General features: G+C 36.6%; 2 protein-coding genes across 15 annotated transcripts in view; one reads left to right on the top strand and one right to left on the bottom strand.

Moving 5' to 3' along the window:
- Phf20l1 (PHD finger protein 20 like 1) overlaps positions 1 to 12183 on the bottom strand; it is an 86993-nt gene extending 74810 nt beyond the window's left edge. For 12 of the 14 annotated variants that reach the window (XM_069991426.1, XM_069991429.1, XM_069991428.1 and 9 more), the window contains exons 1-2: positions 11909 to 12183; positions 9725 to 9840 (exon numbers count right to left, since the gene is read on the bottom strand). In XM_069991426.1, coding sequence (XP_069847527.1) covers positions 9725 to 9807 — 83 coding nt within the window. In that variant the 5' untranslated portion in view covers positions 9808 to 9840; positions 11909 to 12183. Of the gene's footprint in view, positions 1 to 5151; positions 5297 to 9724; positions 9845 to 11908 lie in introns of those variants that run through there. The other 2 variants (XM_069991427.1, XM_069991433.1) reach the window with 2 other exon arrangements.
- A 7320-nt stretch (positions 12184 to 19503) lies between these two features.
- Positions 19504 to 19946, top strand: part of Tmem71 (transmembrane protein 71) — a 34941-nt gene continuing 34498 nt past the window's right edge. Inside the window, exon 1 of the mRNA XM_069991424.1 lies at positions 19504 to 19651. The gene's annotated coding sequence lies outside the window, so the exon portion shown is untranslated. The remainder of the gene's footprint in view (positions 19652 to 19946) is intronic.

Genomic DNA, 19946 nt, shown 5'->3' with positions numbered 1-19946 from the left:
TATCAATAGAAGTAAGGGATGGCCTGCAATGCTCTGGGGAATCTACCTTGAAGCCTGAATAACAAAGTTTATTTTCAGAAAATTCAAGAAATATAATTCATCTTAAAATAAGTTCAAAGACATAAGGAATAGTAAGAATGTTACTATGTCTGACACAACATCTAATGTTTTTTTTTAATCACTTTGCATTCAATCTAAAGACAATAAAACAAGTCATCACTATTTGAATTTAAGGAACTCATTCTGACTTGTCATCTAGCCTGGTATACCAGATTTTTACCTATATTCAAAAAGAAAGACAACTATAGAAAGATAAGGGAAATTCCCAGATAAACTTATGATTCAGTGCTCACTGCACTTAAACTAGAACTGATTACTACTTAATAAGTTTATAACTCCTTGAACAGAGCAGAATGTCCTAACTAAATGTCCTAGCCACAATATGATGTCAATACAAAGGCAAAAGTTTCCTTAAATTCTCCTCAATTTATATATTAAATATTTAAGTTGATAAGACAGCAAAATTTGTCATTTCTGTCAATTTAGAAATCAACAGTTCCTTATTCATTTCAGCAAAGAAAAGTGAATCACATAACAAGGTGAATCACATAACAAGGTAATAACTAATAAAGATATAATATTTTTATACTAGCATTCAAGAAGAGTATTTTTAAAAGAAATATTCTCTTGGTGAAGGTGCTTTTAAGTTTTGAAGGATGGTCATACAGGACACAGTTGAAATGTTTGTGATAAAACATAATGTGCATGTTAGCAGAATCCTACAGAATGAGCATTAACTTAAATATTTTTATGGATAAGGGCTTCATTCATAACATAATATTCATCAAAATGATTAAAATTAGAAGAGCTAGAAGCAGATAAGAACTGCCTTACATGATTGTCAAGAGAAGGATTATTTGCCAAATAAAAATCAAGGTAGATGGTAGGGGGAAAACAATGGAGGGGGTAACAATGCTCAATAGGAAGTGTACTCATTACCTTGCTCATGTAACTGTAACCCTCTGTATAGTATCTTTACAATAAAAAATTTTTAAAAATCAAGGTAAAATATAATCCAAAGCAAACACAGTGTAACTCCTTAATATTTTTACCCTCTCAGGGAAATACTTAAGATTTAAAATATGCTTTGTATTCATCCTCACCCACTGATAATTATATTGAAAATGTAACACTATTATTGTTTAGAATTCAGTGCTTTTAGAAACTGTCTGGTAATTTTTCACTTTAAAAAAACTGAAAACAACTTTTGATTGATTTGTATGTGATATTCCACCTGAAGTAAAAATACAAAATAATCTACAATTTTAAAAACATTCAGATAATAAATAGCTTATAAATGCTAAGTCTCTCAGCACATTACTTCTCAAGTCTTTACAGACCTGAACATCTCATGGCACCTGTTTAATATAAACTTGTCAGTTCTACCTGCTTGTAACTTTTCTTTCCATCACATTTTCTACCACAAGAATCCAGTGGACTTTCATCAATTCTCTCTACCTCTACACTCTTCTTTTCACCAGCACTGGACTCAGCATTTATATACTATGATTTTTTACAGACCTAGTTATTCCAGAAAATTAAGATTCTGTTACACTGAAGTTGCCTACTTAATATTTAGCATTCAAAAAATCTTTTTTAGTCATATATGTTTACATCTTTGATTCTGCCTTCTTAAAATGACTATCGTTCATATTATATAATAGTTGAAATGTTTATTAAGTATCCACCAAATAACCACACACAATACTAAATTCTTACTGATCAGTGTCTTCGTTAATCCTCAAACCCTATCTGAAACACTATTATTGATCACTTTTTTTTTTTTTTGGTTGGTCGTGGGGCCTCAACTCTGAGCCTGGGCGCTGTCCCTCAGCTCTTCAGCTCAAGGCTAGCACTCTACCACTTGAGCCATAATACCACTTCCGGCTTTTTCTGCTTATGTGGGGCTGAAGAATCGAACCCAGGGCCTCATGCATGCAAGGCAAGCACTCTACCACTGAGCTACCTTCCCAGCCCTACTGATAACTTTTTAAAAAACAGGGGCTTGCTATGTAGCCATGGCTATCCTGTAAGTCACTATGAAGCCTAGGATAGCTTCAAATGAAAGGTTCTTCTGTCTCAACCTACCAAGCACTGGAATTATAAACCATCACACTTGAGGCTTGAACTCAAGGCTTAGATACCACTCCTTAGGCTTTTAACTCAAGGCTAGTGTTCTATCTATAGAGCCCCAGCTCCACTTCCAGCTTTTTGGTGGTTAATTAGAGATAGGACTCTCATGGGACTTTCCTGCCCCAGCTGATTTCAAACTGCAATACTTGGATCTTAGCCTCCTAAGAACCTAGGATTATAGGTTTAAGCCACCAGCACACAGCTCTTTCCTAATTTCTGAGTGACAAAAGCTCTGAGAGGTTCCATAACTTGTTCAAGAGAGAGAGAGAGAGAGAGAGAGAGAGAGAGACTGTGTGTGTGTGTGTGTGTGCGCGCGCGCGCACATGCGCGCGCATGTGTAGTATTGGTACTACAGCCTGAAAGTACTTCACACTTTCCCTTGGCTTTTTTGCTCATAGTTTATATTCTACGATTTGAGCCCTGGCTCCAATTTGGCATTTTAGGCTTTCCTGCCTTTGCTGGCTTTGAACTTCCATCTTTAGATCTCAGCCTCCTGAGTAAGATTACAAGCATGTGTCACTGGCACCTGGTTAAGCTATATGTTTAATTATTATGGACTCTGCATTGTGTACTTGATGATCTTCAATTGGTCAGTAATTGTGATGTTTCAAATCTTAGCAGGTTCTAACAGAAAGATACTACAACAGGTTAAAATAATGTAAAACTGAAATATTTCTATGACTTTTTTCTTTGGAAATAGTATTTACATTTAAGAATTGTATTACTGATATTGGAAACACAAAATTAAAAAAGTAGCATCTACTTCCTCAGCTAAAAGAATATCATTTAAGACCAAAACTGAAAACCCAGAAAAGTGGCAGATGCTAGTTCTGTCCATTCAGCAAAACTAGAACTGCAATCAATATATTCTTCTTAGTAGTTAACTACAACAGATAAATGGCTTTTAATCAGCTCCCATCAAAAAATAAACCATCGGGCTGGCTGGGAAGGTGGCTCAGTGGTAGAGCACTTGCCTTGCATGCATGAGGCCCTGGGTTCGATTCCTCAACACTAAACAAGCAAAAAGAAAAGCCACAAGTGGTGCTGTGGCTCAAATGGTAAAGCGCTAGCCTTGAGGTGAAGAGCTGAGGGACAGTGCCCAGGCCCAGAGTTTAGGCCCCACGACCAGACCAAAAAAAAAAAAAAATACAGGTTTTCAAAGTGGAGATGGAGAAGGAGCTGTGCTGATTACTTGAGCAAAAAACAAAAAAACCCATCACTTAACATGATGTGACCAGCCTGAAAAGTTAGCACACACAAGAACAGCATTCAGAAGGAATGATGTTAGGGATATAGAAATATGTATGTGATTTGTATGTGATGAGTGCAATCTGGCCCAATGTCAGATAAACTAATAAAAATGTCTTCTCTCTTGGTCTAACCTATTGCCTTTATATGACACAGACATAGAATAAGTTCAGACTGACTTTGTAGGATAGATATACCTGAAATTTACCTGCCTTACCCAAGTTCTCTGATCCCAAAGAACAAGATAACAGACTCGCTGGATATATAGGACCCTTCTTAACACCAGACATACAGCACTAGAGTTAAGTCAGGAATTATGATGGCCTATGAACACCAAGCCACTTAGTCAACTGAGGCTCAAAGCTTTAGAGAATCTGTACATGGAGCAATGTGTAATAGTACAGACATTGAACCAAATGCCTCAACTTTCTGTTCTTTTTGTTACAAATATTATCTATGTTTTTTCATTTTTCTCAACTCAATTTTCTCTTCTTCTAAGTGACTGGCAAGCTGAACAGAATATATGTGACTTTTTCATGTCTTTCTTACTTCAGCATCGGGTTTGTTATTTACCTGCCTGAAACTAAGATTTTTTAAAATGCCATGAAGAAAGAGCTGAAAACAGAGTTTTAAAAAATTTGAGTTTACCATTCAAAAGAACCTAAGCTAACACTCCTGCACTCCCACTGGCAGGACCTGGAGGCAGAAAAACATCTCTCTGCACTTACAATTCTTATTTTAAGGCTTCTGGTTAAAAAATTTTTTTCCAATATACCATCTCTTTCCTTTACAAGAAAATTAGATGGGCATAAAAATAAAACAACCCCCCAAAAAGCCTTTATGGTCAGAAAACTTGTTAAAAAATGACATAATGAAAGGAAGAACATGAAATCAAGAAAAACTAGCAGAACCAACCATATACATTTTGTATGTCTATGCTGCCTTATTTCTATTTGTGCCTTTCAGAATAGGGGTAGAGGTGGTTCCTATCTTTGACACCATTAAAAAGAGTAAACAGGGATTTACTTTATGGAAAATTTTAATATTATGGAATTAAAACATTTGTACAATGGTATAAACCTGCCCAGTAGTTAAACTGATGGTATACTTAGACAGTAAGATTAAAAAATTGTAATTATCTAAGTGTAATCAACTTCAGAACAAAGACTAATTCAAATTTGAATTCCCTGGAGAAGGGTCCCTCACCTGCAGTCCATAGACAAGATTTGTGAACTTAGAAACTCAATATATAATTATATTTATATATACTTTTTTTTCTGAATCTACAGTTAAAATTAGCTTTTCTAAGGTGGTTGAGTCATAAAAATAATATATACATTGGACAACCTTATATGTAAAAGAATAAAAATTGTCTTTATATAACAAAAAATAATCTCCATTTGAAAAGTATTCAACTAATATTTTTATAAATTTTAAGTTCATCAAAGTAATATAAATATGGAATCATTTCTAAAATGCAATCCAGATACTACTTTATGGGAGCATACACCTACCCTAAATGTAAATTGTACAACTTATCTCTTCTAATGTTTTCTTTTGAGTAACTAAGTTCAATCAGAAAAAGTAATGTTTAATTCAGAACATATGTATTTCTTTTAAATTAAAAGGCATTTGTACTTGCTACAATCTTAATTCCCTCAATTTCAAACTCTATTAAAATTCTGTTCATGACCATCTTAAGAAACTCACATTTGCAAATGTTCCATACAGTTCATAAACCTCCAAATGTGTGGAAACAGCATTTGCCAATTCAAATTTATCCTGTTCTATCAAACTCTGATACTTTGAGACATCTCCACATTTTTTAAATCTTTCCTTTTCCTTTTCTTTAGATCTAGAAGAGAATTAAATAGAAATATTCCAAAAGGAGTCAGAAGAGCATAACTCATCTGAATGTTTTAAATTGACTCTATGTTTCAAATTCCTTTTAAGACTAACATCAGCATATTACTTGATCTGTTTTGTTTTAATAACTAAATTGCTTACTATAAAGTAACTATTGTAATTCTAATCAGAAAACATAAGTTAAATCAATAGTCAATACCAGTTTTATCATTTATTACCAAACAATATTCATATTGATCAGACATGTTAATAGTTGAAGAGTGCTCTGTGAGCCATAAGACTATGAAAATACAAGAATTGATCATCTCAAAAAATATTGTCTATAGCTTGTTGTAATGACAGATTTTTTTCCTTCCGATTCTAAATCACTCTCATGTCAATACTAATGCTCCATTTAAAAATTAATGATTAAGTCTTCAGCTCCCCAGAGATACTTCAACTCTCCCTCTTTCCTTGCATTTGTTAACGGTTTATAATTATATTTAAATTTGTTTAATTCAAAGCAAGTTTAAACATACATGCCCAACTGATCCCTAAAAATCAACCTGTAAATAAAAAAAAAACAGTAATACTGCTTCCATTTTAGGGATAAGTGAACTAAGACTTACCTATACTTACATAATTAGCAACTATCTAGATTTAAACCCAACCACTTACAGTGTGTCAAGTATAATTCCAACTCTAAACCTTCTCTTTCCCCAAAAGTATTCCTGAATTAAAATACCTGTATCATTTTCATCCATACAATGTCACTATCTTCTAGAGATTATAAAACTGCATGTCAAGGTAGGAATGGACAGTGGTTATGGTAGAAATATGATGGAAATGAGACAGAGATGACTAACTGTATTAAGAGAACTAGCATTAGTCTATCCTTAAGCAGACTATTAAAGAGCTATAGAACATCTGACTACAGAACATCTGAAATTTAAAACAGCCCATGCTTCTCAGGGGAATTGGGTTTACTCAAGTAAATACAAAAAGTAAATAGTAAAATTAAGATAACTGACCTCTCAACTGCTTCTCAGAACTTACACTCACTGGTATTGGTAAATACTCAAATTATCAATGAGTTTTCTTATGTAGATGTAGGCTTACTTTGGAAATAAAGTCTAATAAGTCAAGACTTAAGAATACAGTATATTTTCTAAGATAATTTTGTAAACGTTATAAGGAGTAAATGATATGGCTTACTTAAGCAATTAATATACTTTTTCTAGAAAAAAAAGATTAAATGTTCCTACTAAATCATATGTACCTGAAAGCAGGAGTTTAACTTCATTTTATTTCTGACTACTACACTGAATTTATCATTGTATTCTAGGATTCCCACCAAAATGTATCTTCCTTTTTATAAGTAAAAAGGCTTATATATACAAAACAGAATCAGCTTACTGGCATTTTGAGTTTCTGCTATTATCACTTACACCTGATTTTTTTTATGACTGTTCTGCTGTGTCATGATGGGGACTGAACCCAGGGTTGTGTACATGCTAGGCTCTATGTTCTATGAACTATGCTATCAACCCTCTTTCATTTTGAGGCCGATTCTCACTAAATGGCATAGGCTGGGACCCAGAATTTATGATCCTCTGGCCTGGACCTCCAGAGAAGTTGGGATTATAGGCATGAAACACTGCTCTTTAAAATGAAATTTATCAACATGTGATAAGTTAATTCCTTAATAACAGAGGTACAGCTTAGTGTAAATGTCTTGGGAACAAAGAAAGTAAGCAAGATTTGGAATCCTGTCCAACTGTATCTATCCAATATTTGTTATAGTTCAAACTACATTTATATCCAATGACTCAATAATTCTCAAATCTTAAAAGAATTTGGAAGATGAAATATTTAATAAGGATGCAAAAGCAATATGCAAGAAAAGAGGAAAGAGCAAAGGAGGGAGAGAAATGTTTCAATATATTTAAACTATTATCTATTCTATTACGCGTGAGAATGTCAGAAGTTTGTTTCTCAATAATCAAATAACCTTATACCTGATATTAAAGAAAAATATTTTAAAAATTTATATGAAAACTAGAAAGAACTTTAACAAATGTAATATCCTTGTATGATATATAAATATGATACAATATAGTTTATTATCTCATTTAGCTCTAAAACCCATTAAGAATACTGTCTCAATATGGTCTCACAGAACTTTTATGCCACATATAAATTAATTTAAGCAATTTAGCAGTTGTTCCGTGTTTAACCATTAATACTAAATTTAAAACTAATCTGAGGCTAACTAGTTCTTGATATACTACTGATATTTAAAAAACAAAAAATAATAGATATTTGAATTTATTATAGATTATGAATATGCACATAGCTTTAAAGCCACCTAAAGCAAAATTGTAGAAGTCTTTATATAAAGGATCTGATAAAAATATCAAATCAATGATGTCGTTTCAACCACAATAATATTTATGCTAGTTTTCTGCCCATTACTTCAAGACCATTACTGGAGTAATGCAGATTGAACCTAACCTTCAACAAAGAGAATACTTGCACATAGTATTAACATAGCTAATAAGCAGTAAGTGCTTCCTGATGAGAACCTATAACTTGACTTCTTCTTTGAAATTCCAAATACTCTAAAAGCACAAAACACTATAGTATATTTAGTCCTACGAGTACCTCCTTTTATAATCTTTTTCTTTTAACTATCATATCATAAATTTAACAGTCATTGAATTAAAAAACATTTCACTACCAAAAGTTTATCACCAATATGAAAATTATGGTACTATCTGTAAACACTACTTAAAGAACTAATGAACTATGTGCTTCTCCAAAACTGGAAGCTAGTTCAACTGCAGCTTTGTCTGCTGAAAAGCCCAAGAGAATATATGGAAAAGAATTAACTAGTTATTCACAGAATCAAGAACTTAAAAAATATTAACATCAAAACAGAAGTATTATTTCTGTTCTCTTACATCACACATAGATGTAGTAGTGTATCTTCACAATGATAGAGCCTGGACTCCTATTGGCCAAATCAGAACAAGGCTTACTGCATAAGCCTTCATCTTTTGTTGTATGGTCTAATGCAGTGTTTCTTAGAAGCATTTTCCCACCACTATCTTTCCTTCCCCCACTGATATTTGGCAATAATATAGAGACATTATTATTATTACTAGGATGGAATTGCTACCTGGTTCCCACATGCTTGGCAAGTTTCTTCTCAGAAACACTATGCACACTCTCCACCTTCTTTTAAAGAACTCCCCACTAAGATAAAGCTGGAGGAAAGGGGCAGAATAATGTGCCCCTCCATTTCAAACGGTAGCTTCCAAATACACGAAAGCAGAATCTGAGACTATGGTGTCAGGGTGTGTACTGAGCTCTAGATGAGATGTTAAAAGACTGGAATTCTAAAGTCTAAAGTCAAATGTCATGATTAAACAAGATTTCTATCATTGCCAACTTAGAAAGTTGACTTACTATATATAAATCAATCAAAAAATGCACTATGGTTTTAATGGAGCTGCAATGACAGAAAATGTCAAAATGTCTGGTAAATAAAGTCCTGAAGTTGCTAAACAACTAGATACTTGCTCCAAGTTTCAACAGGTCTCAGCAGAAGCACAGGTAGCACTGCTCCAAGAGGAGCCCTTCTGAGGCTAAGGATCTGAGAATGAAACAAGAGGACATCTGCCAAGAAAGTACAAGTAGTGTTAGCCAGTCTAAATGAGGTACTACTTCTCTAGGAAAAAGGGAATCTTCTATACCTACTGGGGGCCAGTGACCCCTGCAAGCTGCTTCCCTTCTCTCCTTTACATATGGTTGGCACCTTTTCCTACACAACTTTTAAGGGGAAGGTTGTAGGTATTTGCACTGACAGCTTACCACAAATGGCCAAACAAGGAAAGAAGTAGAGTTGTGAGAGGATTGTTTGCCATTTACTGGTAATAGTCACCCTACTACAATGCTGTGCTTTTTAGGGAAGAAGGAAGTTGGGTGCCATTTTGAAAGAGAGTACTAGATCTAAACTATGGAAAAATACTATAATAATCAATACTATTACTTTGTGGTTTGAAAATCATCCTCTGGCAAGGGAAAAACAGGCCTATCAAAATGTATCCAAAAGTTAGGAAGATGATTATCTGAATTCCTTCTTTTGTCACCTCCCCCAAATAGTTTATGTTAGGCATACAAAAGCACTAATACTCTCTATTCCACATATTCTAGAACATTATGTTCAGGACTCAAACATCTAAACTGATTATGATCATACTTAATAAACCTGACTACAGTTTTAGAAAAGAGTAAAATCTAAATCCAATGAAGTTATATTCAAAATGCAATATACTAATGTCTCCTCTACTATCAACAGGATTAATAGTAATTAACTGACATATGTAAAGTTATAGATACTACAAATTAGGTCAAAATTCTCTATTTTCCATACCATTTTTGTAAGTAGTCCAGTGCCTCCAAACGAGCACCAATCTCAAAAGTGATTCCAGGACGATTTGGGGGTTTTTTACTCATCTTGAGAGCCTATTCTTCAGTATTCTCTTTTCACTACCTCAAGAAGAAAAAAAAAGTTAGATTCGAATAAATAAAATGCATAGGAGATATAGTGTAGTGGAACAGGCAAAATTCAAACTAAATCATTTTTAAACAATAAATGATAATTTAGAATAGCTTATTAAAAAAGTTAACAACCAATGTTTCTAGGAAAAATAATGTGCAACCTGCAGGAATTCTCAGTAAAGAATTAAGAAAAAGCGATATGGAAGTAATAACTAACTAAAAAAAAAAAGATGAGACATTAAAATTTGCTAATAGATTTTAAATATTTAAATATACTTAAATGTATTTAATATATTTAAAAGATTTTCTATCTTTTAAAGAGAATTGTTCTGTAATGATTGTTATAATTCTTAAAAGTATAAACATAATTTTCATGTAATTTCAATTACTATTTTAGTGCTTCATACTACAAAACCCAAAATAATATACCAGGAATACAGAAAGATGGAAAAAATAGCAGAGAGCATGTGCCAGCCAGCCTCTCATAGTTTTTCCTGTGATCAGGAAGTCTCATTACCTGCTGCCCCCTCCTGGATAGCAACTGATTTTTCATATTTAATATGCAGTAATGTCTTCACTGAGAATGTATTGTTCAATGTTTTACTACCATACTTATACTAACAACATAAGTGTTTTTAATGTTAAAACCTGAAAAAGAGCACCTGTTTCTCTCTAGGTCATTCACATTTAAATGGTTTACTACACTATGGGGCCACTAGCCACCTTCCACAGTTGAGGTGCGCTGTTTTCACTACAGTATGTAAAGAATACAACATTTTGTGATGAACACATAGCCTAATCAAAATACAGTTGGCATAGTCTAATCAAACTATAATCAGCACTGAGAAATAGAAACCTATTATTATTGTCGGAGAGATTCCTAAAACGTTTTGATATTTGAAATTACTATTCACTAAGCTCCCTCCAGTTTAACACATACACACACACACACACACACACATATCTGTGTAGTCTCTTATAATGGTGTGACCACAACATGTAATAGACAAAACATAATAGCAAACAAAAAGTATGTCTACCCTTTTCTGTCTTGGGAGTGAATCTGATAGGTAAGGGAAAAAAAAAAAACCACAAAACAGCATCAACACTCACTATAAAAGTATGTAAAATCAACCTCAAAACTCATGGTTTGAAGGATAGTGAAGAGCTTTTCCTTCTAGAGCATCAGCAAATATTGTTTAAAAGTTAACAGGAATTTGGGCTGGGAGGTACTTTGTGTACAGGGAAAAACATGGATATTTTAATAGGAATTTTATCTGTGTACAACACATAAGGTTACTTATATGTGTATAAATCAAGCCAGACTTCTTGCTGCTCACAGGAAAAGGTCGGTAAGAGGTAGTTCACTACCTACACTAGCATTTGCTAGGATCAAACTTAAGTCTACAAAAGACATGATAATCCCCCAGTGACATTAAGGGAAGAAGTACAAGAAAGAGCAAGACTGCCTTTCTGCCTGGGGAGAGAAGGGAGAGAGATGAAAGGTTTGAATAAAAAATAAAACAATCTGTTGGTGGGGGCGGGGGGAGGGTAACACATGAACCAAAAAGAGGAGGCTGAGAAGGGGAAAAAAAGGGCAAGAAAGGAAGCTGAAAGAATGGCAAAAAAAAAAAATAAATGTCCAAGAGGGTGTTCGTGGTGGGAGATGACAACTAGGAGGGAAGAGAAACTTAGTAATTTCTCACAGAGGAGCGAAAAGCAGTTAAAGCAAGGGTCAGAGGAGGACTGAGAGACTACAGTCGGTGGGGGTGAGGCAGGACCTGGCCTCGGGGTGGCAGGAGACCAGCAGGGGAGACTGGGAAGGGGCTGGCTGGCAGCCCGCGGAGTCCAGGTTTGACAGCCACCCGGCCCCGGCAGGGGGGAGGAAGGGAGGGGAAGGGCCAGCGGCGGCGCCGAGACAATGGGGCCGGCGAGTTGCGGGGAGGGGGGCGGGCGGGGAGCGGGCCCGGGAGTGACACCGGCGCGGGGGGGGGGGGGGCGCCCGGGCGGCCAAGCGGAGCCCCTTCGGCCTCCAGGCCCCGCCGCCGCCTCTTACCGACTCGGCCTCCTCTCCACACAGCAGCCGGGCCGTCCGGGGCCGAGCCGGGGCTCGAGTGGGGCTGCCAGCCCGGGCCTCTGCCTCCGCCCGCACCCAGGCAGCGGCCGCGGAGGGAGCAGGAGCGGAGGGAGCGGGGCCTCGGTTCCCCCGTGGACCCGGAATTGCGCGGGAGGGAGCTGGGTCCGAGCCCTCAAGCCCGCTCGGGTCCTGCTGCCATCGCCTCAGCCTCCGCAGCGGCTGCCGCCGGACAGCCCTGACGCGACGACCGGCCTGGCGACGTCAGCCGCCCGCGACGCACCGGAAGCGGGCCTATCCGTGTCACGTGACCTGTGAGGGTTGGGCTCGGGCCGCGCAACTGATTGGAGGGCAGCTCTGGAAGGCGGAGCCTGGGCCACGTTGAAAGACAGCTGAGTGGGAGGTGTCTGGGTCTCTTGTTGGCAATTGTAGTGTTGGACTTTTGCAAGTCGGGACTCCAAGACCATTGGTTATGATTGTTGATTTTATGAAGTCCAGGTTCCCCAAACTCCTCTATGCAGGGCATGGTGCAAGCTTCTGCTTTGTTTTCTTTTTCTTTTCTTTTTTTTCTCCTGGGACTAGGATTTCAACTCAAGGCTTTTCGAGTTTTGCTTGGCGGGTGTGCTACCACCACATGAGCCACATCCCCAGCCGCATCACAGGGTTTTTATAAATGCACTACTACATACTTTCTTAGATATGTTTCCTAACACATTGAGAACAGAAGAGTTGCTAAAATGTCTGTCAAACAGTCTATTGCAGACACTATGTTGTAAATATATCATAGGTCTGTAAGCATGATGCCCACCTTTGGTTCTCAGCTCTACCCAGACCTGAGCTGCTCCCACCCCTGGAGTTCCCGCCATACAGCTGGCCACTCCCTCTCTCCCCCCAGACCCACCTGAGTACCCACCTACCTCACTTCCTGCCCCCCCTCTTGCTACCTAGATAGTGAAGGGTGCCATGTGCTCCCTCTTGGGAGAAATGTGGCTCCTCTAATAAACCTTCTAATAGTCTTTCTTCTGTGCCTGCCTGCCTTGGCGTCCTGGGATGGATGTGAAGGATTCCTTTCATTGTCAACTACAACACAATTGTTCTGCTGCACCATCTAGACCTTTACAATACATATATATATATATATATATATATATATATATATATATATATATATAAAACCAAGATGGGGGAGAGGGTAAAACTGTAGAACCTATGGCTACCTTGGTGGAATTACTGCCCAGACTACACAGCTAATGAGAGCACGTAGACTGAGTCCCAACAGTATCCAAAGACTGTGCTAAGTATCTAGGACAATGTCTCAGCTCTACAGGGAGAACCTACTAGTGATCACAAAGTAATATGGAGAAGAAACATCTATTTTTTTTTTTGGCCTGTTTCCACTGTACTGCTCTGGTTCCAAGTTTTCAAAGTGTATCGTTGCATACACATGATACTTTTGTCTTTCTTCATAGTGTGTAGTTAAAATAGCAAAGTAACTCTCTTTAAGCTTCAATAGAGGAATATTGGGTAAATTAAGCTACCACATTCATATTCATCCTTTTATTCAAAAGACACTCATTCAGCACCTACTGTGTTGCTAATAGCTGCTTGAGCTACACTGCACATGGTGGTACATAAAAGGCTACAAATAAGGCAGTCAGTAGGGGAGAGATGTTTGTCTTCTTTTTTTTTTCTTTTTGGTTTTTCAACATATTCAATCCTTTTGATATTTAAGAAAATTTCTTCTATAATTGTCATTAATTCAGTGTCCCAGATACTTCTAAAATCTATCTTTGGGCACAGCAGGATAATATTTTTCACCCTCCTTACTGTTGTGGGTGACTATCTGAGTTGCTACAAAACAAAAATAAAAGAGAACTTCATCAAAGTTATCTGGGAATGTAAGAAGGTAGTTCACCAAGCTGTGTGCCTAGCATTGTAAATAGCAGTGATATAATAGGTGCTCTAGCAACCCAGGTTCCAGATAAATAATGGTGAGACCAGTAATGATTAATAATATATAACCAATATATAAGAAAAATATTTATTGTATAAAGATATTTACTGAGAGTTATTGTTACACAATATTATTTTGCCCAAACTGATTAATCCGCACATTCAGGAATATTTATTAGAGACAGTCAACATACCACTCATATTTTGAATTTCCCTTGAAACAAATTGGCTGAAAACAATGCTGATTATATTTAATTATCTAGGACATTTTATCTAATATAGCTAAGGATATTTAAATTAAAACAAATATGTTTCAGCATCAGTATCAGTACCAAGAATCAAGTTTCTGACTTTTAACCTAGGTCTTAATCATATCCATGCCTGATAGAGCCCCCTGCTTACTAATAAAAATATTATATATTACTGAAGTTTTAATAACTTAAATGAAACACAAGGGTAATTTTGTACTTTAAAACATAAAAGATAACCCAGTTGTACTCACTTTCCACTATTTGTTGAGGATTTACCAATTTATCCCAACAGATGACTCTTCTGTTTTAATTGGGACTTTATAGAAGCAATTTCATCACAGCAACTTTAAAGAACAAAAATAGAAATGTGTTCGTGTGCAAAGGAGTGATTGGAATGGATTGTTCAGGGTGTCCCTTTTGAATTCATATCATCCCATAGAGTGCACATTGGAAATAGGAGAGAGGGTATTTTTCATTGACATCTGATTGCAGAAGGACACTCCTACTATTTAGGAAGGAGGGACACAAGAGCTGCTAGGTATAACAAAATACACAGTGAAGTCTATACACTGAAGCATTTCCATAGGTCACATACAGCTTCTCGATGACACTCATACGTTTGAAAAACCTGTCTATAATTGTACATAAAACTTAAATTTTACATGTAAATATTTTGAAAGATTTTAATGTATATTTCAAGAATGAAGCAACTATGTAACACAAACGAAGATCATTCATTTTTTTCCTGAACATTAGCAATATGTTATTCAGTTTTAAAATACCAGATCTTCAACAGCTAAGTTATCCCCAAGTATTTGAGGTACAGCTAGGACGCACCAGTCTATATTGGAGATGTTACATACAGAGTAAATATAAATTTCAGCGCAAACACTTGGCCACTTTATTATACTTGTTTGCGAGCTATAACTGAACATTATATACTGAAAATATTTTATAATGCATTGTTTCCATAATATGTATGCTTTGTATGTCATGTCATGACAATATCTTAAATAGATGGGTGTAGTTTATTATTGATGAATTTGATTTTAGGAAAGTAGAATGTGCTACACCATATATGCTCTAAGAAGGGATATTAAAAATCAATAAAACTCTAAGTCAGCAGTCTTTCCTGCATTCCAGAACAATGCAGACTCCTTCAGCACATTCACACTTGGACTTCTGAGTCCTTGCACACTGGCCCCTCATTGACTGTAGAATTCACTCCTTCATTCCTTCACATATTTACCTGTGGAATCATTCAAGCAATGGTTCCACTTTTCATGTGAGCCTTGGATAGTACGTACTTTTATGACTGTTGGTTTCTTCGATAGTTTTTGTAATACACACATATATATTTTAAAATATGATCATTAAGGCCTCTATTTTGTGCAATAGAAAAAGAAAACTGAAAACCAAGCATCAAGAAACTTAGAAAATGTGTCAAAGGATATACAGCTAACTAATGAGGATTTAACTTAGGTCCCTCTGACCCAAAAGTCCATGATCTGCAGATACCCTACATCATTTGGAAAGCATTCTGTCCTATTCATTTTGTCTTGGTCAGGCTGTGAGCCAAAAAAAATGGATAAAACTAACAATCTTCATGTAGGTCGTCATTCTTTTAGCCATATGGCCACAGAGTTAATGATTGTGGCGAGGATGCAAGATAGAGATAATCTAAAGATGACTCCCCAGCTATGTAATGGGCCTATGTATGGTATGTCCTCTCGCCTTTCACCTAACACACCCTCTTCCAGATGGTTGATGCCAGCCGTCAGTCACTCCACCTCCAAATATAGAAATAAACAACTTACAGCTGTGTTTGAGCAGAACCAAACAAGTCGTTGGCCAATTATCTTGAAATAACAGTTGTTAGGCAGAAATCACTGATCTAAATTCCTCCAATATTAAAACTGTGAATAGGGAGCCTTAATACTTTCTAGAATATTTGACAACTATATGTGTATCTTAAGAGAGGGAAAGGGCACCACTCAGAATCTGAAATTCCTTAATCACACATTAAACACAAAAAGGTATTTTTGTGTTTATTTAATATTTGGACTTAGCATTAGTAAAGACAAAGCAATTCAATGTTTGCATTGTTTTATTAGATTAATTTTGTAGAAGCCTACCTGGCAATAGACAATTCCAGAAAAATCTCCCATTCCATAAATGGCAATGACATTAATGTCACTTCCTTCACTTGCAAAAGCACATTAGTTTTGTCTCTCTGATACTATGTCCATTTATTAAGCAACTGGAGATATAATTGTTCCAGAATAAATTCTTGACAGTTGAGCCTCCAGAGAAAGAACAAACTGATGGGCATCATCTTTACCCATGTTCATATTCATAATATATTTGAAGCATTTCCAATGCATTCGTCATTGCTACCTACTGTAGGTTTGTAGAAAGCTTTCTTAGAATAAGCCAACCCTAAGGGTGATTGATGGTTCAGATGACTTTAGAATGTGTATATACAACTGTAAGTACCTACTTACTGTAAGTTTAACATACTACTCTGAAGCCACTTGGGCTTCTGAGATTTGAAAGACTTCTACACATAGCCAGAACAATTTTGAGATAACATGTTCCCTTCTACTAAAGGCTACATATGTGTGTGTGCACTATAATATATGTAAAATATATTAACATATGCTGCATTTATTCATATATTACATCTATACATATATGTATAACTGGTTTGGAAAATGCTACAAGAAAGACAAGGAACTTTGTTTTGTGTGCTGATTGCCCTAAAGCAGGGAAATGGGCATATTTATCATTCAACTCTGGCTCTTTAAGAAGGGAAGGAACTCCTACTAATAATTATACTGGAACATGTGGACCCTATGCAGTCTCCAATAAGCAGAGATACATTCTCAGGCAATACAGAGCAGGAAGAAATTCTCACAAGAAATGAGGTAAGGATTCCTGAGACACGAAAACACTGACTGTGGGATCCACATTTGATTCCTCAGATAAATTTCTCTTCTGCCATACCAGTATCAACAAAGGTGGGCTCCTTACTTGTTGCTGTGTTGACACTGTATTTCTGATTTTTTTAACATGGGCATCATTTATTGCTCAATTATACCAGAGTTTCTCAAGCGAGGCCAATTTAGGAATTGCATAGGACTAAATGGGGCTGGCAGTTAAAATGTCAGTTCCTGGGTCCTGTGTTCTACCTTAGGACTGAATATTGCCTCTTAACAACCCTAAACGATCCCTGCATATACAAAAGTTTTAGAGTTTCAGGGGCTAGGGTTCATTTGGTTGCCTAGTACTGAAACTTTAATGGCTTAAGCATAAGGGGAAGTTATTAGATTGTGGTATTTGTAAGATAAAGGATGTCTTCCTTTTGGGTACTTTGACTCAGGGATCAAATTACCTCTTTCATAGACTTCTTCAGTGTTGGCTTGACTCATACTCTGGTTCCCAACAGCCTCCTACTCATCATTACAGCATCCTGAAACATAAAAACAAGTCTTAGAAGTAATTCTCTCACTGATCTGCATGAAGTTCAGTATGTCTGGAATGATATGGCTTAAATATGTATTCAAGTCCCCAGAAGATAAGCCAGACTGGAGATCAATTCAAATCCTATGAACTGAGAGATGAATGTAAGCAGTTCTTTTAAGCAAAATTACAATGCTGCTACCTGAAAGAAAGAAAGCAAAAGTGAAATAACAAAAGTAATTAGTATCCAATCAACTGCCTCATACTGAGTGTATCTTCAAATTGAAAATCTCAGGCATTTAGGAAAGCTGAGGATACACTTCCTAGAATAAAATATTAGAAACACAAGCCAAATGAGAGTTGACTCTTCTGAGACATTGACATTCAAATTCCTAATTCCTTGGGTATCTGGTTTTAGAGCCAGCCTTTGAACAGCAGAAATGCACGGTTGGGGTTGGTACAGCAGAGGGACGGTCAGGTGAGCAACAGAACATAGAAACTGTACAAACTAACAGTAACCGAAACTTGTAATCTCATAGTGATTGTTTATGCTTAAAAGCATTGATAGCTCAACAACATCTTCAAATACAACAGACAACCTGAACTACTCATACATGATGCATTCATTTGTTATGCATTGAATCACTTCATATTTTAGTTTAAGCTGCTAGAACAGAAGAAAATTCCATAAAGTAGGTGACTGAAGTAAGAGAGATTATTTATCACACTTCTGAGAACTTGCTTCCCAATCTGCAGTTAGCCACTGTCTAACTGTCTAACACATTATGGACAGAATGCCTTTCTCCCTTTTTTTTTTAAACAGGCATTAAGCACCATGGCAAGAATCATGGGTACTGTAAAAGTGATAATATGGGCCTTCTTGTGCTGGGCCCTGGTGGCTCACGCCTGTAATCCTAACTACTCAGGAGGTTGAGATCTGAGGATCATGGTTCAAAGCCAGCCCGGGCAGGAAAGTCCGTGAGACTCTTACCTCCAATTAACCACCAGAAAACCAGAAGTGGCACTGTGGCACAGTGGTAGAGCGCTAGCCTTGAGCTGAAGAGTTGAGGGACAACGCTCAAGCCCAGAGTTCAAGCCCCACAACTGACAAAAAATAAAAAATAAAATAAAATAAGGTCTTGTTGTTATTCTCTAGGATACTGCCCTAATTCCCAAAGGAATTGGAGCTTCCATGTCAGAATTCAGGAGGCATACATTCAGCACATAGGACTCTAAAACTAGTATTTTATTTTGCTAACCTAACACCTAGATGATGTCTAGTGAGGGAGCAAGAAGTAAGTTAAAGTGAGTGCCATACTATGAAAGGAGGAGATGAATGTAGAAACATATAATATGAAGGTACGTACAAAATAATTTGAAATAGAGATGTTATAGGAATATGTTCATTCTGACTGGACGAATCAAGGAATACTGCATAGAGGAAGCAGTCTTCAAACTATACTCTGAAAAGGAAGAAACGTTCACAGAAGAGCTCTATGTAGATGCTATCATTATTACTGTCTGATAGCTCTTTGTAGTTGTAATACAAATGCTGAGAAAAAAATGTGATTGCATTTTCATTTCTTTTCCAAAAGCATTTATTGGACATCTGAAATGTGCCAAGAGTAGGACTAGGTTAATAATGAATAAGCTAAAGTCCTGATCTTAAATTATTTAATAGTGTAGTCAAGTAGACCAACATGCTGAGAGATAGTTTGTAGTCAAGTAGACCAACATGCTGAGAGATAGTTTGGGGATGCAGTCTATAAGTCTCAGCCTATGGGAGCATTTTAAAGGCTATTTGCAATTTGTCTGTGACTATCTTCTCAACCAAGATCACAAAGCAATGCCAACGTCTCCTAGGTAACTGCTGGACATTCTGATAGAAGTGTTCTCCCTCTGGGGAAGGGAGAAGGATGAGGAGCTGTCAGTACCAGCATTGCCACAGCCACTGGGTTGCTTTAGTACAGATTCTGAAGCAACATACCCTGTGGTCAGGTATTGAATTACTTCTGTGTTTTACAAAACATTCAGTGGAACTGGTTTTATGAGAATGAAGGTAAGCATCATATGGTTTTCTTTCTCTCTTTCTCTTTCTTTCTTTCTTTCCTTCCTTTTTTCTTTCTTTCTTTCTTTCCTTCTTTCTTTCTTTCCTTCTTTCTCTCTCCTTCCTTCCTTCCTTCCTTCCTTCCTTCCTTCCTTCCTTCCTTCCTTCCTTCCTTCCTCTCAAAATGACAGGGATGTTGACTCTACATTTGAAGGAAATAAATCCACAAGCCTACTTTTGCTACTTGTAAACAACAACTGAAAATAGTAAGGTATATCAGAGCCAAAGATTTGGAAAAGGATCGGAA

This window comes from Dipodomys merriami, unplaced genomic scaffold (assembly GCF_024711535.1).
Source record: "Dipodomys merriami isolate MVZ:Mamm:240054 unplaced genomic scaffold, mDipMer1.0.p SCAF_4, whole genome shotgun sequence".
NCBI lineage: Eukaryota > Metazoa > Chordata > Mammalia > Rodentia > Heteromyidae > Dipodomys > Dipodomys merriami.
The sequence above is the reverse complement of the archived record's forward strand: the minus strand, read 5'-3'. Positions and strand labels throughout refer to the sequence as shown.